The 22,474-nt window shown below is 43.9% G+C and overlaps 1 protein-coding gene across 1 annotated transcript in view; it reads left to right on the top strand.

Annotated features, from left to right (window-relative positions):
• The window catches only part of si:dkey-34d22.1 (discoidin, CUB and LCCL domain-containing protein 1), a 165,100-nt gene extending 149,765 nt beyond the window's left edge, over positions 1-15,335 (top strand). Inside the window, exon 15 of the mRNA XM_041212080.1 lies at positions 14,444-15,335. Coding sequence (XP_041068014.1) covers positions 14,444-14,721 — 278 coding nt within the window. The 3' untranslated portion in view covers positions 14,722-15,335. The remainder of the gene's footprint in view (positions 1-14,443) is intronic.
• The last annotated feature ends 7,139 nt before the right edge of the window (positions 15,336-22,474 follow it).

Raw genomic sequence — 22,474 nt, 5'->3', positions numbered from 1 at the left:
GTGACACGAACACTGCTCATCAGATCAGAGCCAAAGGCAGGGAGACATTCCTGGGAGTTTCTTTACAATAGTGAACATTATGTACAAGTGATTAACACCCGTGCCCAGGCTGTGCAACTACATCTTCTTAACATTCCTAACCCTGCTGCTACGTCTTGGTGCTCCCTGGACATCCACAGTGGAGGTGAAGGCAGCCTGCTGACTGCTACACCCTGTCTGTGATGACCTTGACTGGTGTCCTCTGGAGGGCTGAGACCTGGAAGGCCTTGGCCTGCTTTCAGGGTCCTGCAGTGGCTCCCTCGGCTTGTGGAGCTAGAGCTAGAGCTGCTGAGGTCACAGGAAGAGGGGATTCGGATGGGCCAGACACAGGGGGTGTGCACCTCCTGATCCTGCTCCCTCTGGGTGACTGAGGGTCCCTGGCTGACTCCTTGAGAAAGGATAACTGGAGTGAGATCAGGCTGCCCTGCACCCCTCTCACGTGCACACTGTTGGAGGCCAACTATGGCGTCAGCGATATAGTTCTGCCCACACAGAAGTGCAGAAGGATGTCCTGGACCAAGGTATCCATGGCAGCTGCCATTCTACCGGCATTGACCTCAGTGTGTTGCAATGCCAGCGCTATCACTTCAGACTGAAGATGGATGGACTGATCCATCATGCCTTGCAATCTGAGGAGTGCAGCGGACATCCCTTCCTGATGTTCCCGATCTTGCCTTTGCAGCTGCAGCAACTGTGACATGACCGAGTCCAGAGGCTCGTCACCTGACTCAGACTCAGCAAATTCCTTTCCTCCAGCAGTCCTCCAAGTGCCAGATGCCTGGGAAGTCCCTGCCACCACCTGCTATGGATCAGAAAGTGCGATGTGTTCACCATATTGTGATCCTGAGGCTACTCTAAAGCTAGGTCCCACTGACGTGTTTGTCTCTACACTGGTGGAGGATGTGGGTGAGCACTCTGATGGGTCTTCAAGGAGGGTCCTTTCATATTCCTCTTCAGGACTTTCTTCAGGGCTTGGTTGGAGGCCCTGGGCCATGGACTCCTTCAGCTGTTTGGCAGATGTACCTCCGAAAGCAAGGAGAGATAATTAGTGCATGGCAGTGGCCTGTGAGACAGGACACATCACTCACAGCATGGCTGTCTGATGGATGTTTCACTGTTGGATCCTCACTTGGCCAAGCACCGCCAACCTCACCGTCAGCACAGGAATGGTCCAGATCCTCTCCGCCCAGCTGGATGGCTCTGTTTTCAAAGTCTGTGAGACCTTGATTTCAGTCTTTCCTCCAATGGTCTGTGACCTCTTCCTCTTGTTTTTTTGCCAGCTTGTCCTGCTTGAATAGAGATAAAGTGTAAGCACAACGCCTGCCAGGCTAGATGATAAGTATGCCTGGTATGTGTGGGTGGTGAGTGGTCCCATGGATGGAATGAGGACAATGAAGGTGTGTGTGAGAGAGTGAGTGGTGATTTCCCTTGAACTGGTAGTGCATCAGAGCCCTGTGGATGTGTGATGGGTTTGTGAGTTGAGAGCGGTGAGAAGAGTGACTTACCTTGGCAGAATGGAGACCATCATTCATCCTCTTGCAGCACTGGGTGGCTGTCCTCTTTTGCAGGGCATTGGCACTGACCACCACTGCCAATACCTCACAAGCCAGATTAGTGATGTTGCTGCCCGTCCTGCAGCCAGAGTGGGGGTAGAGGACATCCCGGCAAGCCTCCACTGTGCCCAAAAGGCGCTCGAGGGACGCATCATTGAACCTGGGGGCTGCAGTCTTTTTGCTTTTCAGGTCCATATCTTCTTTGCAGCTGTCGTGGGCTGGAAGCACTGAGAGGCGTGCGCGCGGCTGCACTTTAGATATGGCATCCGGCGCGATGAAGCGTGAGGCTGTAGCAGGTGAATGAGAGCCCGCCCGCCATGGAAATGGCGTGTTTCCCGGCAGTGCGTAATTGAAGCGGCAGGTTTGGGACGATACAGTGTGAAAAGCTGCCATAACGGCCAGTGGGTAAAACGTCATTTTACCCGCCCGCTACCGCACTTGGTGCAAATCTGGGACGATTCTGCCCAGAGTCCTTTTGGTCTTAACTGCCTTTAACAACTGAGGCACCTGAAAAGCCCATTTCAAAAGTTAAATCCCTGCCTTGTACTGAGCCACCTAAACAAGCACAGCCAATGAGCTGTGGCTCAACTGAAAGCATTCCTCACCTCTGAGCCAGAAGGCAGTGGGTTCAAATCCCATTCCAGATAGTTAAGCGCAGAATTCGAGGCTTACACTCCAGTGCAGCACTGAGGAAAGGCTGCATTTTCAGAGGTACCATCTTTCAGATGAGATGTTGAACTGGAGCCTCCTCTATTCCCTCAGGTGGATATAAAAGACTCCATGGCATTCCATTGAAGAAGATCATGGCTGATCTGATTGTGGCCTTACCTCCACTTTCCGGCCTAGTCCCCACCCTATAACCCTTGACTCTCTTGTAGGTCAAAAATCTGCCTAACGCAGCCTTGAACATCTTCAATGACCCAGCCTCCACTGCTCTCTAAGTCAGGAGGACTCCTGGCTTCATGAACCCAACTTTTAAAAATGGCTGCCCGGATGTCCGATTTCCCATTTGGTGGCGGCGGCGGGGGCGGGGGTGGGGGTGGGGGTGGGGGGGAGGGTCAGGCCGGATTAGAAGTTGGAGCGGGCCACCCGGGAAAAACTGAGGACAATGTCAGGTGCAGAGGTGGGCTGAGCAGAAGGCCTACCTCGGGGCTCCAGTATCCAAATTTTAAAAATAAAGATTAAAGCAAGAAATATCCCCTCAGCCCTCACCTCTCACTCCATCCCACACTCCCCATGCCCCATCCATGCCGCTCACACCCATTGCCCCTCATACTCCCCATGCCAACCAAACCCCTCCACCCACCCCCATGGCCCTTTATACCAACTCATGACACCCCATACCTCCCATCCACCACCCATTGTCCTTACATCTACCGTGCCAACTCACTTGGTATCCACCATGGGCAGACCTCAGGAGTCATGGAAAGATATGATAAAATAAAGTTCTATGAAATAAAGTTCTAAGTGTCTAATGCAGGCTTCACTAATATTGAAAAAAAAACTCATTCATCAAAACCCATTTACCACATTTACATTCCTTCAGCTAAATAAAGCCTTATAACAACAAACATTTCATTCAAGTGCATAATCCCTTATAACAACAAGCATTGGAATGCACAGTCTCATATCAAAGCATCTAAAACCACTTGTAATTGGCAATCAAACTGTGATAACCGCTCATGTCATCGACCCTACTATAATAATGGATGGTGGTGAAATCAGTCATGCGGCACTAATACAGTAATGGAAACCCTCCAGCTTATGTCAACAGACAGAGTGAAGTAGCAAGCAATCTTTTTTTTTAAACATTCCAAACCTTTTTTCAAAGAGTTAAAGCCCAGGATTTTTTAATTGACGGCTGGACAGATCCCTTTGACAGGTGCTTCTGAAACTTTTTGACTGTTCCATTTGAAAAGGTGCTTCTGACAGTTTTGACAGGTCACTTTGACAGGTCACTTTGATAAGATGCTTCTGACAGTTTTGACAGTTGATTTTGACAGGTCTGTTGAGAGTTCCTATGAGCTTGACAGTAATGAGTTTATGCACTTTTTACGCACACTTATGCCTAATTTTAACAATTCCAAAGGGCACCCGACCTACCCCAAAGGGTACCTGATCTCCACCAAAGGTATCCCAGGACCAGATCCAAGGGGGAATCTTACCTACCCAAAGGGATACCTTGGCTATCCAAACAAATCCACGAAGCTCAGACCTGCTCTTACCTGGTCTATTCTGCACACTCTGGGTTTCGCACTCCTGGCCTACCAAAATCCCACTTCAGAGGAGGCAGGTGACGACTTAAATGGCCAGCTACCTCTGTAAACCGCACGTGCACGAAATGCGCCCTGTCCCCAATCCCGCTCCCGTGAAAATGGGAAGTGCCATATTCAGGAGCGAGACTTAGGATTTTTGGGCATTTCCATTATTTTCACCACGACAGAGGGCTGGGCCAAAGTGTCTCTCATCTTTGCCCTGTGCTCTGTCAACACTATTCATGAAGCAGGTGTACTCTTCAATTTTTTGCTTTGTACTTGCAGTGTTCTGCACTTTTCCGCATTAGATTTTATCTGCTTATATGTCCACTTATATAAGGGGGACCGTATTTTGTAAACCAAACCTGGGGACACAACAGGGTTGGAGCGCAGCAAAGTAGCCAGAATGGAAAATGTAAATTATGCAGCTCAGGGAGGCAAAAAATCTCTAGCAGTTTATATTTTAACAGTTGCAAAGATACACAACAAATGTGCACATATTACCATGGATGTTATGTCTCACTATTGAAGCACATTCACACACCGTTTTTAAGTAATACAATAAACACTGTTCAAGAACAAAAAGAGAATTACCTGGAAAAACTCAGCAGGTCTGGCAGCATCGGCGGAGAAGAAAAGAGTTGACGTTTCGAGTCCTCATGACCCTTCGACAGAACTTGAGTTCGAGTCCAGGATAGAGCTGAAATATAAGCTGGTTTAAGGTGTGTGTGTGGGGGGCGGAGAGATAGAGAGACAGAGAGGTGGAGGGGGGGGGTGTGGTTGTAGGGACAAACAAGCAGTGATAGAAGCAGATCATCAAAAGATGTCAACGACAATAGTACAATAGAACACATAGGTGTTAAAGTTAAAGTTGATGATATTATCTAAACGAATGTGCTAATTAAGAATGGATGGTAGGGCACTCAAGGTATAGCTCTAGTGGGGTTTTTTTTTATAATGGAAATAGGTGGGAAAAGGAAAATCTTTATAATTTATTGGAAAAAAAAAGCAAGGGGGAAACAGAAAGGGGGTGGGGATGGGGGAGGGAGCTCACGACCTAAAGTTGTTGAATTCAATAATCAGTCTGTTCAAGAACATCAGTTTTTTGTATGCACTGTCGTATGGTCTATTCAGAAAATTTCTTTCTTCACATCAGCACGTAGCTATGGCAACTACAATAGCCAAGTGGTTATGGTACTGGGTTTGTAACCCCAAGATCAAGAGTTCAAATCTCACAATGGCAAACTATGTCACTTCATCTGAAACAGATGAAAATGGGTTTGTACTCAAAAGAGTTACAATAGTGACAAACTATTTAAATGTGATCCAGACTACCATAGCTTCTAATTTCTCAATTTTAAAACTATTCCAAACTGACTCATATTTTCTATATAAAGAGTGAAACACCCTTTCTCTCAGGTTTCAGAAATCTCTTCCTAGTGGCAGAATTTAGAGTTTATTCATTTTTTTTTTTAAAGGCACAATTTGATCCAATCTTTGCACCATTCTGATCTTTGAGACAAAGTAAGCCCATTGACCCACCAGCTCTCACTGGGCCTTCAGCTTCTCCTTTGACTGATTTCCCTGCTAATGTCAAGAAACCTGTCCTCCTACCACACACTCATGGCTGAAACAGCTGCCTTCTTCGGAGGATGAAACCTAACCTCTGAGTCTCAACTACGCTGTTAGCGGCAGCCAATCATGACAAACGAACGCTGCGCTCTGATTGGCCTAGAATATTTTGGGTGTGACAAAGATTTCAGCAGACCAATGGATATTGGTTGATTCAGGGTCAAGTTTCCTGAAGCAAAGACTCTTAAGGGGTACAGTACCTCACACAGGGATTGTCGCTGTGAAAGGGGGATGTTCAGTCAGGCTAATTTTGTATTTTATCCAACAAATTCTGTAATTCCTGAGCTGCCTCCTCCAATTCCACTGTCCTTCCTCGTTTGGTATTGTTTGCAAACTTGACCATTTTGTATTGAATTTCCGATCCAAGTGACGCAGGACTTAATTTTAATTCTATTCATTTTATTCTGTAATAAATAAACAATGACATTTCAAATAAGATCAGAAAATACTAGAAAAGCTCAGCAGGTCTGGCAGCATCTGTGCAGAGAGAAACAGAGTTAACGTTTCGAGTCCATATGACCCTTCTTCAGAGCTGCAAGTTGAAGAGTCATACGGACTCGAAACGTTAACTCTGTTTCTCTCTCCACAGATGCTTCCAGACCTGCCAAGTTTTTCTAGCATTTTCTGTTTTTATTTCAGATTTCCAGTATTTTGCTTTTAATGAAATTTCAAATCTTTTTATAAATCTTTCTATTAATACAATTAAATAGGTTTTCTCCTTCAAAATAAAGGCAGCAGCGCCATCTGGTATTTCAAACAAGCAAGTACAGGAATTTGTGCCCATTTTAATTGACCATTAGATATATCATGATGTTTTAGTTATAAAAGGTTTACTTAATTTTTTTAAAATTTATTTATGGGATGTGGGCATCATTGGCTAGGCCAGCATTTATTGCCCTTGATCAGAGGGCATTTAAGAGTCAACCATATTGCTGTGGGTCTGGAGTCACATGTAGGCCAGACCAGGTAAGGACAGCAGATTCGCTCCCTTTACTGAACCAGATAGATTTTTAAACAACAATCAGCAATGTGGTTGACTCTATACATTCGACTTTTAACTCCAGATTTTTATTGGATTCAAATTCTGCCATGGCAGGATTCAAACCGGAGTAATTCCCCAGAGAATTCCCCTGGGCTTGGGATTACTAGTCTAGTGACAATACCACTACACCATCACTTCCCCAGTTAACACTGCCTGATTTCATGGGCAGTATCAATAACATGTTGCTATACAGTTGGAAATATGAGCAAATACACAAAGACCTTTCATCAAATTCAGCATACCAGTTAACAATTCCAATTAGTTAACAAAAGAACCAGAGGGGAGATGAGGAGATTTTTTTTTAACATAATGAGTTATGATCTGGAATGCACTGCCTTTACAAGAGTGGTAAAAACAGATTCCATAATTGCTTTTAAAAAGGGATTTGGATAGATGCTTGAAAGGGAAAAATTGGCAAGCAAAGGTGAAATGGCAGAAGAATGGATAGCTCTTTCAGGACCAGCACTTGTATGATGAACCGAAAGGCATCAGAGGATTACGTAGGATATTCAGCACAGAAACAGTCCACTTGACCCAACCAGCCTATGCTGGTGTTTATGGTCCGCTCAAGCCTCCTCCCATCAATCCTCATCTAAATCCACCCAATATAATCATCTCTTCTCTTCTCCCTCATGTGCTTGTCCAGCTTCCTCTTAAATGCGTCTATACTATTATCTTCAGCCACTCTTTGGGTAAAGAAGTTTCTTCTGAATTCCCTAGTGGATTTCTTGGTGACTATCTTAAATTGATGGCCTCTAATTGTACTCTTCCCACAAGAGGAAACATTCTCTTTGTATCAAAACCTTTCATGGCTTAAGATGCCACTATTAGGTCATCCTCAGGCCTCTGTTTTCAAGGGCAAAGAAGAACAGCCTGCCAATCTTTTCTTGATTTGTATATCCACACATTTCAGTCATTATCCTTGTAATCTTCTCTGAACCCTCTCCATAGGGTTAACTCTGGAATATTGCCCCAAGGTAATAATCTCTGGAATAATGCCCCAGGGTAGTAATCTCTGGAATATTGCCCCAGAGTAATAATCTATGGATTACAGCCTGAGTCACATGCAAATTGGCAGAGGAGCAGACAGATCAGGAGAATTAACAGATGGCTAAAGGGGCAGATGTCGGAAGGAGGGGTTCCCTTTCATTAGACACTAACACAAGTTCTGGGGCAGAAAGGAACTGTACTGATGGGCTGGGCTCCAACCAGAGCCTAGCAGAAAGCGTAAATAGGGAGGTGGCAAAGGCTTTAAGCCAGTAAGAGGTGGGGAGGGATCTACAAGAAACATAAGCAGCCTAAATGTAACCAAAGCAGGACAGGAGAGCATGCCCTCCAAGTGAAATAAATCAGAAATGGAGTCTAATAAAGGTCAGATTTTGGTACAGAACCAGTTTAGATTACTGGCTTTGTTCTATGAAAATAACATTCTGTTTTCCTGCCTCTGCACTATTTCATAGATTGATCTAATGACATCACTATATTATATCTATATAATAGTTTGGCAAGCATTCGTCATGTTTCAAATAAAAATTTTAAAGTGTCAAAATGATATGTTAAAAACACAGAAGCAAAGGCAGTCAATTCATGCTGGAACTGGAAATTTACAATCTCCTGCCAAAACATAAATGTAAGTTTGCTTCCTACTGTTCCCATCCGGCCTAAAGCCAGAATTTTATTAGTACCTTCCAATCTAAAATATAATAATTAAACCCATGGACCTATGGCTTGTGTATCTTTAGAGAATAACATAGAAATTACACCACAAAAATGAACCATTCAGCTCAATCAGTTCAAATGGTATTTCATCTCCACACATGAGCGGTCATCCTAGACCCATGTGCCTGCCCTTTAACAATCTATCTAACGTACTTTTAAATATTGACAAGGTTTATGCTTCAACACTCCACAGCCTCATTACTGGTTATGGCTCAGTGGTGCCCTCTCACCCAAAGTCAGAAGGTTGTAAAACAAAAACAAAAATACCTGGAAAAACTCAGCAGGTCTGGCAGCATCTGCGGAGAGGGATACAGTTAACGTTTCGAGTCCGCATGACACTTCAACAGAACTAAGTAAAAATAGAAAAGGGGTGAAATATAAGCTGGTTTAAGTTGGGGACAAGAAGAGCTAGATAGAGGGCCAGTGATAGGTGGAGATAACCAAAAGATGTCACAGACAAAAGGACAAAGAGGTGTTGAAGGTGGTGATATTATCCAAAGGAATGTGCTAATTAAGGGTAGAAAGCTGGACAAGCAAGGTACAGATAGCCCTAGTGGGGATGGGGTGGGGTAAAGGAATCTAAAAAGGCTAAAAGGTAGAGATAAAACAATGGATGGAAATACATTTAAAAATAATGGAAATAGGTGGGAAAAGAAAAATCTATATAAATTATTGGAAAAAACAAAAAGGAGGGGGAAAAACGGAAAGAGGGTGGGGATGGAGGAGAGAGTTCATGATCTAAAACTGTTGAACTCAAAATTCAATCTGGAAGGCTGTAAAGTGCCTAGTCAGAAGATGAGGTGCTGTTCCTTCAGTTTGTGTTGAGCTTCACTGGAACAATGCAGCAAGCCAACGACGGACATGTGGACAAGAGAGCAGGGTGGAGTGTTGAAATGGAAAACGACAGGGAGGATTGGGTAATGCTTGCGGACAAACCGAAGGTGTTCTGCAAAGCGGTCACTCAGTCTGCGTTTGGTCTCTCCAATGTAGAGGAAACTGCGTTGGGAGCAACGAATGCAGTATACTAAGTTGAGGGAAGTGCAAGTGAAATGCTGCTTCACTTGAAAAGAATGTTTGGGTCCTTGGACGGTGAGGAGAGGGGAAGTGAAGGGGCAGGTGTTACATCTTCTGCGGTTGCATGGGAAGGTGCCGTGGGAGGGGGTTGAGGAGTAGGGGGTGATGGAGGAGTGGACCAAGGTGTCACGGAAGGAACGATCCCTACGGAATGCTGCCGGGGGGGTAAAGGGAAGATGTGTTTGGTGGTGGCATCATCCTGGAGTTGGCGGAAATGGCAGAGGATGATCCTTGAATGCGGAGGCTGGTGGGGTGATAAATGAGGACAAGGGGGACCCTATCATGTTTCTGGGAGGGAGGAGAAGGTGTGAGGGCGGATCCGCGGGAGATGGGCCGGACACAATTGAGGGTGCTGTCAACCACTGTGGGTGGAAAACCTCGGTTAAGGAAGAAGGAGGACATGTCAGAGGAACTGTTTTTGAAAGTGGCATCATCAGAACAGATGCATGGAGGCGAAGGAACTGAGAGAATGGGATGGAGTCCTTACAGGAAGCGGGGTGTGAGGAGCTGTAGTCGAGGTAGCTGTGGGAGTCGGTAGGCTTGGATTGGATATTGGTGGACAGTCTATCACCAGAAATTGAGACAGAGAGGTCAAGGAAGGGAAGGGAAGTGTCAGAGATGGACCATGTGAAAATGATGGGTGGAAATTGGAAGCAAAATTAATAAATTTTTCCAGGTCCCAACGAGAGCATGAAGCAGCACCGAAGTAATCATTGATGTACTGGAGAAAGAGTTGTGGAAGGGGGCCGGAGTAGGACTGGAACAAGGAATGTTCCACATACCCCATAAAGAGACAGGCATAGCTGGGGCCCATGCGGGTACCCATAGCCATATCTATTATTTGGAGGAAGTGAGAGAAGTTAAAGGAGAAATTGTTCAGTGTGAGAACAAGCTCAGCCAGACGGAGGAAAGTAGTGGTGGATGGGAATTGTTCAGGCCTCTGTTTGAGGAAGAAGCGGAGAGCCACCAGACCATCCTGGTGGGGGATGGCGGTGTAGAGGGATTGGACGTCCATGGTGAAGAGGAGGCGGTTGGGGCCAGGGAACTGGAAATTGTTGATATGATGTAGGGTGTCAGAGGAATCACGGATGTAGGTGGGAAGGGACTGGACAATGGAAGAGACAAGAGAGTCAAGATAGCGAGAAATGAGTTCCGTGGGGCAGGAACAAGCTGACACGATCGGTCTGCCGGGACAGTTCTGTTTGTGGATTTTGGGTAGGAGGTAGAAGCATGCCGTCCGAGATTGGGCGACTATCAGGTTGGAAGCTGTGGAAGGAAGATCTCCAGAGGAGATGAGGTCAGTGACAGTCGTGGAAACAATGGCTTGATGTTCAGTGGTGGGGTCATAGTTCAGGGAGAGGTAGGAGGAAGTGTCTGCAAGTTGACGCTCAGCCTCTGTGAGGTAGAGGTCAGTGCGCCAGACAACAGCACCACCCTTGTCAGCGGGTTTGATGACAATGTCAGGGTTGGACCTGAGAGAACGGAGTGCAGCAAGTTCAGAGAGAGACAGGTTAGAATGGGTGAGAGGAGCAGAGAAATTGGGACGACTAATGTCACGCTGACAGTTCTCAATGAAAAGATCAAGAGAAGGTAAGAATCCAGGTGGAGGGAGAATATTGGAGGTGGGTAAAAGAATCTGTTGAACGGGGAGAGGACTCCTGCCCAAAGAAGTGAGCACAGAGACGAAGGCGGCGGAAGAAGAGTTCAGCATCGTGCTGAGCCCGGAATTCATTGAGATGAGGGCATAAGGGTATGAAACTAAGTCCTTTGCTGAGCACTGAACATTCAGCGTCGGAGAGGGGAAGGTCAGGGGGTATAGTGAATACACGGCTGGGGCTGGGATTGGAAGATGGGGTGGGGACAGAGGGACAGGCAGGGGTGGAGGGTCCTGGATGGGTGTTGGTGCCGATGAGTTGTTGGAGCTTGCGTTCCTTAGCACTTGAAAGAAAGAGAAAAAGTTTCTTGTTGAGGCATCGGATGAGACGAAGGTTGTAAGTTCAAGTCCCACTCCAAAGCGCTACACCATTGCAGTGCTGAGGAAGTGCTGTAATGCAGAGTGCTGTACTAAATGTCTTTTGAGTGAGATACCAAACAGAGGCCTGCCTGTTCTTTCAGATGGATGTAAAGGATCCCATGATGCTATTTCTAAGAGCAGGGGAGCTCACCCACATGAGTGTCCTGGCTAATATGTACCCCACATCCAACATTATTAAACCAAATTATCAGGTCATTTGAACATTGTAATCTGTGGAACCTTACTGTGTGCGAACTGGCTGCTGCATTTCCTACATTATAGCTTCAGAACTCCTTCATCGGTTTTAAAGTGCCTAATGTCCTGAGGTCGTGAAAGCACTATATAAACGCAGTGTCTATCTTATTGTTTCTCCTGCACTATCTTCAGTATAAAATTAACCTTACATTGGTGTCTAACTCTGGACTCATTAATCGCTGAAAATAGCCTATTGAGATCTAATCTGTCTCATCCCTTCATAACGTTAGACACTTTTGTCAAATCACTCCTTAATTTTTTCTCCTAACAAAAGCAGCTCCAGCTCTTCCATAATTTTTTTCTTTTGTCATTCTTCATAACAGGCAGCAGCCTGGTGAATCTGGGATGTGCCCTCGCTATTGCTTCAACATCCTTCCTATATATAATGTGAAGCCCGAAACTGCACACATTATTCCAACTGTGATCCTTTTAAGGTTTTATACAGACCCACTATTACATGTCAACTTTTATAGCTTATACATTATTCCATAAACCCAGTATACCACTAGCATTTGTATGGCCTTACCCACTTAAGGTGCTACTTTTTAATAAATATATATATATATGAGCCTGAACCTTCAAATCCCTCTGCCCAGCTTTCCCTTTCTTGAAGTATAATTATTACTATTAGTCAAAATGTCAGTTGGTCTTTGTGGCCTTAAATGATGCACTGCTAAATACAGCTCTATCTTAATGCAATGCAGTCTCAGTAACTCATTTTTATACTAAAAATCCTGAATTGACCAATAATTTGATTCAAGTAAGTTAGCTACTGTGCATATAATGTTCATTAATATCTTGAAACCTTTCACTGCATCAAAACATATATGTTTGAGGACCCTAGACAGCTCATTAATTATATAAACATTCCTTTAATCTGAATAAAAGAGCTTTATTCTGGATCAAGAAAAAAATGACCTTTATGAAACTTGATTTCAATAAGAACTATTAATCAACAATATTTTTAATATTGTAGTTATTGACAAAAACAAGCAAACCCCAAGATGAATGAAATGTTAACTTCCTTCCAATCACAAATAATCATCAACATTTTATGTAGTGGTCTATAGTCACACATTGCCCCCTCTTTACATGGGGAAGGAATGTGGGAGAGAAAGGTAGCAAATAGTGCGGAAAAATTATCACAAATCTATATAAAGGACTCAAGTAGAGCTTTAAGAGATAATTGCCCAGATCATCTGGTCTCCAGATGGTCATATCCCAAAAGATGTTCCAATAGAAGGACTCTGTGGGAATTGCCCGGTAAGTTTCAATTTCCGATGGGCAATTCCCCTGTGTCCGAACCCTCCAATAAAGTCTCCAACTCTGAGTTAGAGACTTCGGAGGATTCCAACTCACTTACCTGGATGGTTACACAGGAAATGTTAGGCAGGAAAGAAAAACATATCTAATCCCTGAAAACGATGTAACTGACCCTCCCACCCAACTCCCCACTGATCCCCAGACTCTCCGATTCCCCCCAACCCTCCGACCCACCCTGACCCAACACTCCTGACTCCCTCTGACTCCACCCCAACCCTCCAATTACCCCAGAGCCTCTGACTCCCTCCCAATCCTCTGACTCCTCCCCAACCCTCCAAATCCCTTACTGCCCCTCCGACTCTCCCCCGACCCACCAGCAACCCCCCACCTGACCCTCCGACACCCCTCCAACTCCCACAACTCTTTTACTCCCTACCCAATTCCTCCCTGACCCTCTGACTCCCCCGCAACCTTCCGACTCTGCCCGATGCTCTAATTCCTCCCCGACCCTCTGACTCCCCCCAACTCCCTCACTCTCCCCTGACTGACTACCCGCCCAGCTCACTGACTACCCAACCCCCTGACCCTGCAACACCACCCTGACCTGACCTCACCACACTGCCTCCCTACCCAGCTAACACCCCACCCATCACCCTACCCAGCCTGCCATCCTACCCAGCTGGCAACCTACCCACCATCTTGCCAACATGCCCAGCTAGCACACTAACGCGTTGCCACCCTACCCACTTACTTCACTCACAGTCATTCACTGACACAGTGAAAAGCTACTTAAATGTCCAAAACTATTCACTGTGTTAGTGAATGAAGACTTGGCAAAATACGCCAGCTAGAGCCATAAAAAGGGCGCGTGGCTTGGATTCCCCGACACGAAAAAGGACTTTGAGTCTGGTATGCTCTGCACTTCTGAAGAGAATTGGTTCAAAAGTCCGGGCCAGAAATGCAGGGCTCCAGTGCTGTGCCACTCCTCGGAAGATTCAGCCCAATGTTAACCGCGGTGAATAACCTGTATTCAGTCATAAGTGAGTCAGCCACTCCTAGCCAATCAGAAAGTGACACTTGTTTGTGTCAAAAACACATCACCTTGCATTTATATAGCACCTTTAATGTTGTAAATTGTCCCAAGCCACTTCGTGGAAGTGCTATCAAACAAAATTTGACACTGAACCACATAAGGCAATATTAGGACAGATGACCAAATCTTTGGTCCAAAGTAGCAGGTTTTAAGGAGCAGCTTAAAGGAGGGAAAAGATGTAGAGAAGTTCAGGGAAGGATTTCCAGTAGTTTGGGCATTGATAGCTGAAGGCACAGCTGGCCAGTGGTGAAGAGATTTAAAATTGGGGATGCACAAGAGGCCAGAATTAGATGAGCACAGGGGGCACAGAGCCTTTCTGACTAAACAAAAGGAACACAATCTCTTTTATTGGTTTTGTCTTATTTTAACTTAGTTGCCCACATACACTATCTGATCGTCCCTTTTGAAAATTGCTTGACTGGATCCTGGTTGCAGGTTAATATACCAAACTCTGTATATTTGTTTGTTTAACATTAAACTTTTTTTGTACTTTTCTTTCATTAGAGTATGCAGAGCCTGACATTATTCAAGTGGGAATAGCAGCCCAAAAAGCCTCATCGACTTTCAAACCCCCAATGGACGATGGTTACACTATACCACTTGTTGTGAGTCACTACGATGTTCCATTTTCAGGGAAGAACCATGAATATGCTGAACCATTATCTAACCAAGAACCAGAGTACGCTACTCCATTTGTTGAGCAAAGTACAGAGCCAGAACAATCCACAAAGAAAAATGTCTATATAGTAAAAGTTGTTCCAGCTATGCAAGAAGAACTTTAAAAGCCTCAGTCATGCCAGATGTGCTGCCTTGGTATGATTCACCTAACCAAACATTATACAGGTTTGTATCATGTACTGAACCTTTGCAGAGGTTGCCAAGAAACAGAGTGCAGTCAAAAGCAGTAACCAGAAAGGTACAACAGCAAGCAAATTACACCAAAGAAAGCTCCTCTCTGCCTAGTGACTTTGTAATGCCAGTGTACCATCAAGCACTATGAATTGTGAACAATAAGGACTTGTGTAAGTTTTAAAACCATCAAATTCCTGAATTAAAAAGGAAGTTGACAATATAGTACTATTTATGTCAACTGGTTTAAATGATAGGAATCTGGGAAAAACTGGACAAGTCGTTGATAGCAGTTCCAGGGCAAGAAGACTAAGTGAAAACATTGAACTCTAGATATGTGATACTGTTTCCAACAAGGAATGTTTTGATAGTCAAGTTATTTAATGTATTTTTTTAAAGTACTGAATAGATAAAAGCACTTCATAAAATAGGATTGAATGGGAGCATGCTTTAATTGTTCATTTTTGTTACAGAATATTTTTTACTGCAGAAAATGCTGGTTTATTCAGCAATTCATCAGAGTTGTATTAATAAAATGTGACATCTAGGTTTCTGTATATACTCTTACTGCAGTCAAAGTGATGGGATTTACAATCCTAACCATGGCACATCTTCAGGCTATTCTCTCAAAATTATCTTTCACAAACAGTGAATTAATTAAATATGGAGTAAATACATGCTAGTGATTTGAGGGCAGTCCTTTCATAAAGTTGCTCATGAAGGTGAAACATGAGTAACCTTAGGGCATATTCCAAAGATTAAGTTGAAATTACTACAATGAAAGCATATCCTTGTATCTAATATTTCTCAAGTTTTGTTTCTTTTTTGATTACATCCTGTCATTTATCAAGTTCCCGGGCCCTCCATGAAGTGGAAATAACAGAGTATCCTTATTAAAGGATTGGTGATAGTAAAATGGTTATATCATAGTCCACTGAAAATCAATGGTGATCAATAGGAAATAACATCCCTAAAAGAATAATCTGGCCAATATCACATTTTTGTTTGTGGGAGCTTGCTGTGCACAAGTTGGTTGCCACGATTGCTGCATTACAACAGTGACGTCACTTCAAAAAGTATAGCATTTGCTGTCGAGCACTTTGGAATATCCTGAGATTGTGAAAGATGCTTTTCAAATGTAAGCCTTCAATTTTTTTCTTTAATCTACCTGTGTAAAGTTATCTACCAGATGAAACCAGTGGCAGGAATTTTTCCATAAAAATACCTCAAATATATCAGCGCATGATACATCTGAAATAAGCTGCTAGTACTATGTTACACAGAAGCATATTTGGAATAGTTTAACACACATAATACACATGAAACAGTCTGTTTGCAGTTGCAAGCTTCTGCACCAGGAACTCAGTTAATAGAAATAATGGGCGAAATTATCCTGAAATTGACTCGAGGTGATGGTATCAGGTCAGGAACCCGTTTGATTCAGTAGCAGGCTTTGCCATGGCTCTCCAATACAGCCACAGCATGTGAAGTATCCTGCTCTTAAGAAGTCACGCGGACTCAAAACGTTAATTCTGTTTCTCTCTCCCCACATGCTGCCAGACCTGCTGAGTTTTTCTAGCATTTTCTGCATTATATTTCAGATTTCCAGCATCCACAGTATTTTGCTTTTATCTTATTATAAGTATCCTGTTCCTGAGTGAGACACTCCACTTGTCAAAGGATTTGTAGTTAAAGGGACGTAGGCTTCAGCAACCACAAGAATGGAAAGGAGATCTGGGAAAGCTGCAAGCTGCCTCCACCCCCCATCTCCCCCACAAAAGTCTCTGAATGTGACCTGAAGGTCTTGCTGAGGGACCTGAGTGACTGAAGTGAGGTGATGCGACAGGAGGAACAGGCCAGCCCTCCCAACCTAATAGGTATGGAAAGAAATGGCTGAGGAAGTGACCACACTGGTGGTCCCTCCAAACTGGATACAGTGCCTCAAGAATTTCAAGGACCTCAGCTGTGGGGTATGGTGAGTGGTCCATCACTTTCAAGTGCCAAGCCCCATACACTGACTTTCCAGCAATCTCCTGCGCAACACTCCTCAGACTGATATGTCTTGCAGCTCCACTCATTCCTTTCTCTCAAGACACCTGCTCAATCCCCGTCTGAACATCCAACACTGACACTCACCCTCATCTTTGTGCCATCTCACACTCATGCCTCACAGTCATCGTCCAGAAATATTGTTGTTCCCTCCTCTCCACACCATCCATTTCTGACACTCATGGCTCTCTACTTTCTCCCTTTACAGAAGAGGACTCAGAACTCCAGGAAGGGGCAGAGAACTAGAGGGTGTGATGACCTTCCAGTGAGACCTACCTTGTTGGCCATTAGCATTGTGTGCCTAGCTGGTCCACTGGGAACGAGGTTGGGCTCCATGAGGCTACAGATGTCAGCAATGACTTGCCATGAAAATCTGAGCCTCCTGAAGCACTGGTGCTCCGACATGTAAAGAAAGTTGACGTTTGTGTGTAGACTCTGTGTTGGGGATCTTGCCTCCTTCCCAATTAATCACTGTGTCCATTCCCTTTGTCCTACTGAATGGACAGAAAAAATAAGTACTGGGTCTAAGCGATCGCAGGATATCATTAATGCCAAAACTAAAATTAACCCTAACATTGGTTAATTGAAATGGCTTTAATAAAATATTCCAGTAATTAAGGTGTAGTTCTGCAGATGGAACTGCTGTGATATTTTATCCTCTAACATGTGATGCACGCTAAACATGTATCATCATAAGCATTGTCACGTTGTCTTTATTAGAGAGAATGATGGCATATCAATGTTATTGGAGTTTTTAAGGAAAATTGACAGACTAAAAAGTGCATGGCATGGAGATTTGGTCATAAGGAGACTGGATATTAAAGGTGCAATGCCATTGGGAGTTTGTGTTGAAGACAGATATTTGTTAAAACTTGTTAAAGAAATTATCGAGGAATTGGGTGGCCAGATGAACTTACGTCGTCACCTCTGTGCCTTGTGATTAAAATCATCCTAGACAAAAGAAAAGAAAGTTTCTTCTCTTCCTGCTTACTGGAAGGGTGCTCCATTGATTGTGTTTGTGCATTCTCGCCCAGTTCTCACTAGACTGAGGTCCACAGTATTCAAATTTTACAATTTTACACTGAGAAAAATTATATGGAAAATGGGGAGGTTAGGGAGGTGCAAATCACAGTGATGCAAGAGGATACAAGCATCCAACCTGGGATCACAAAGCCCTGCCAATCTAGTTCTTGAAGCCCAGACAATTATTTTTTGGATGAGACATTAAAGCAAGACCACCTCTGCTCTCTCAGGTACATGCAAAACATCCCATAGCACTATTCCAAAGAAGGGCATGAGAGCCGAGCTCATAGCACGTCACATTTATGCTTGCTAGAAGCGACATACATTCATACACAGGGACCCTGTGCAAACAGAAGGAATATATGCAAGCCTTGTGCTTTTTTGAATTACCCGGGAACTTGGGGAACCCTGTTGTTTTCTCCATGGCAATGCCTCAGCCAATCTGTGTTGACTTGCCCAACTAATCAACACTCTTTTCTCCTGTAGTATAAATTGTTGTGATCATTTGAAATTTGGCATTCTTGCATTTATCCTGATGAGTGCAAGACAAAAAGCCTCAGCAATGTCTCTCTTTTTAGCAATATTCGAGACCATGAGAGTTATTCCCAGTGTCTTGGCCAATATCTATCCCTCAATCAATATCACAAAAACAGATTATCTGGTCATTATCACATTGCTGTTTGTAAGAGCTTACTATGAGAAAATTTGCTACCACACTCTACAACACTGACTACACTTCAAAAGTATGTCATTGGTTCTCAGGCACTTTGAAACACCTGGTGGTAATGAAAGGCATTATATAAATGTAAGTCCTTTTTAAAATTTCTTCAGGACATCAAAGCACTGGCAAGGCTGCATTTACTGCCCATTCTAATTGATGCTACTGCGTTGGTCCTTGGCCACCTTAACCATTCACTGAATCCACCACAGGACACGCAGTGGCAGCAGTGTGTACCATCTACAAGATGCATTGCAGCAACTCGCCAAGGGTCCTTCAACAGTACCTTCCAAACCCACGATCTCTACCACCTAGAAGGACAAAGGCAGAAGGCGCATGGGTTATCAACAACAGTGTACCTTTTAGAGTCCACATCCTATATCGATCTTGGTGCATATATTTAACTTTGTCACTTGCTAAAGTTATCAAACAGAAATTATCGACAATGTAAGCACATTTGAAAGTCTGGATATTATTCAACAAAAAAAAACTTTCAAAGTTATGTTTATTACAAATGTTATGAGTATGTATTACACAGTAAATCTTTTGGAAAGTACTGGGTAATTGAGTGGACTATATTAATATGATATGATAACCATTAATTACCATCCATAGATATAAACTTGGTGCGCATAAAATACAAGCTGTTAGGCATCAAATAAATTTTACAGCTCAGAAATGTATGTAATGAATACTTAATAGTCATGCCTCAATAGCATCATTCTATTTCATCTTAATCTGAACAAAAGCAAGAGGTAAATCCACGGCATCTTCCCCTTAAGGAGAATTTCAAGCTGCCCAGGGGGCAAACAGAATCTGGCAGCATGATTCCTGCCCCACAGAGAAAATCTGTTGTCAACAAGTAAAACGGACACATTGACTGCTGTGGACTAGATCATCCTCTCCACAAGACTGAAAACAAAACAGTGGAAACAGACAGAAGCACGAAAAGCAAAAATATGAAGTGTTTATAACTTTTAGTTCTCGCAGTTGTTATATATTCCTCTCAGCTACAGGAGCAATTCTTGCTTTTAGCCATTATTTCCACAACAATATCTCAGGAACATTTTATTACTTTCCATTTACAGATTAGAATATTTTATATGGTCTATGCAGCTTAAGATGATGCAACAATTTAATATTTGTATCATGTCGGCAAAATATCAAGGCAGCCCAAGGGCACCAGGTGAAGCTTTAATATCCATAAATGTCCCTACTTTACAATTTGCATTTATTGATGAATTTACAGCCTGCTGTGTGTGGTCAAAAATAATTGCACCGACTGCAGACTGGATATGACCAACAGATATCACAATATCCTATGAATTAACAAGGTTTTGCAGAAAACATATGTGGGCTATAGCACTCCCATAGTTCATTTTATATAGAATGGTTCTCAGCCTCAGTTCCCAGTCAGTACTAAGTCAGCGATCTCAGCTTTTGTGGCAGTAAGAGCATTACAGTTAGTCTCGGCACTTCTTGGGTTTGGAGGGGAAAATTTGACAGGGGCCTGAATCTTCTGGTCAGCGTGCTAGGGGGGGGACCACCCCCACTCATCCATGTGTAAAATGATACGTGGTGACATCGGGCACGCGTCCCAACGTCACCGCGCATCATTCCGGTCTTCAGTTCAGCGGGCGCGCACCAGAGTCGGCCGCATGCCCGCCGAGCTGTCAAAGGCCTGTTAAGGCAATTTAACAACAAATTGAAACAATTAACAGGGCTGCCTGTCCAACCTTAAGGTTGGCGGGCGGGCAAAGAATCCAGACGGCTTTTGCATTTATCATGAAACCTCATCCACGGGAGGGATGAGGTTTCATGAAGGCTCTATAGATCAAATAAAATTTTTAAGTTAAAATTCATTGACATGTCCCAGCTCATGTGACATGCCTGAATAATGTTTTTCTATTTTTTTGAAGTTTTCATGTTGAAAATAATCTCCCTGAGGCAGCTCTGTGCCTCAGGAAAATTTCTGCACTCTTCCGCACGCATGCGAGCCTCGGACAGACCCCGGCTCTCCCTCCTCCCGCCCCCCCCCCGCCACCCCCAGCCCACACGGGGAACGCTCAGCACTTCTGGGTACGCATCAGGCTGGGTGGGCCTTAATTGGCTCGCCTACGTAAAACGGCGGCGCGCAGCGGATCGCGGGCGGCAATCGGCTGTGCACTCATTCCTGCCCAGCCTGCACAATGGGGAGAATTTTTCCAAACTATTTCCCAACTATTATCGCAATGTGGATTTACAGTTAGTGGGGCCCTGTGCTCAACTTCATTTTTGGGGTACCCCCACCCCCCGGGACCCACCCCAACCCCCTCTCCACTCCACCCCACCCCCCCACCCCCACCTTATCCATTAAATCTCCCAACTGTTATCTAGCAGGTCCTGCTGGGAGATAGTCCTTGGATAAGGACAGTTTGGGCTTGGTTGTGAGGCCCCGTCATTAATTAGCCCACAAATACTTACATCCTCAGATCGTACAAGCCACTTCAGAGGATCAGCCAGCCCATTGATATGATTCACAGGACAAATCAGCACCTTCCCAAGGGAGGGGAACGTAACCCACGTTTACACGCTGATTTGTACAAGCGTATTTTCACAATTTACTCAACCGTCATACACATCCACTTCACAAATAAATGACTTTTTTTATAAATGGGAAAGCCTGAAACCGTATTACTAGCAAAAAAAAAGCATGGTTATTTTTATGAAGTAACGGATTTGGATTTACACTACCTTATAGCCTTTGGTTTTATCGCTATTATATGCTGTAACATAACGGCAATAGTTCAGTAACAATGTTCCTTATTATTGCCATTCAACATTTCTACAGTCACTAGAAAATTTATATAGTTACTCTAGTGCCCTAAAATATTTCCATTTAATATACCAGATGCTGCATATACAGATAGAATGTCATGAAGAAATGATTTTGTTCCTCTCTGGGTTAATTATTTTCAGACAAAGTTGGGCATATTGCCTTTCTGCAGACCTGTATGCACTATGTGTACTCAATTCTCAAGGAACACAGGTCTTTTGTTTGAATAGAAATGTATAATGATCAGTTGTGAATGTTTTGAGCACTAAATAAACATGCTGGCTAATATTTGTGTTATGTTTTATCTGGAGAGCTCATTCTGTGCATTAAAAACCTCAGTACAGCACGCAAGACAAACAGTTAACCTGTAATGTAATGATTTTGTCCTAAGGGCAGATGCAGCATTGCATGTCTCCAGCAAATACACCATGAATCCTGCAGTTTGTTTTCATTTATTCTTTCATGGAATGTGGGCATCGTTGGCTAGGCCAGCATTTGTGGCCCATCCCTAATTGCTGTTGAACTGAGTGGCTTGCCACACCATTTCAGAGGGCAGTTCAGCGTCAACCACATTGCTGTGGGTCTGGGTCACATGTAGGCCAGACCAGGCAAGGATGGCAAATTTCCTTCCCTAACAGGCATTCGTGAACCAGGTGGGTTTTTACAACAATGGTTTCATGGTCACCATTACTGAGGCTAGCTTTTCAATTCCAGGTTATTAACTAAACTTAAATTCCACCTGCTGCCCTAGTGGGATTTGAACACTTGTTCCCAGAATATTAGCCTGTGGATCTGGATTACTAGGTCAGTGACATTACTACTATGCCACCATCTCCTCTAAGGAGTCTCTGACAATGACATAAGTCTTACAGATTCTGATCTGTCTTTACAATCTTTATATGCACCCTGGACTTTGACTAAGCCTTTGGAATCTCTCCCTTCAAATGGACTGAATCGTAACCTAAAAAAATGGACAGTTTGAGTCAGGTTGGGGGGGTTGCGGGTTGGTGGTGGGGGTAGTGGGTTTAAAGTCTGAAAAATCTGTTTCCTGGCCAATTTATGGCTTTATCAGAGGTCAGCT

Source organism: Carcharodon carcharias, chromosome 19 (genome assembly GCF_017639515.1).
Source record: "Carcharodon carcharias isolate sCarCar2 chromosome 19, sCarCar2.pri, whole genome shotgun sequence".
Taxonomy (NCBI): domain Eukaryota; kingdom Metazoa; phylum Chordata; class Chondrichthyes; order Lamniformes; family Lamnidae; genus Carcharodon; species Carcharodon carcharias.
The sequence above is the reverse complement of the archived record's forward strand: the minus strand, read 5'-3'. Positions and strand labels throughout refer to the sequence as shown.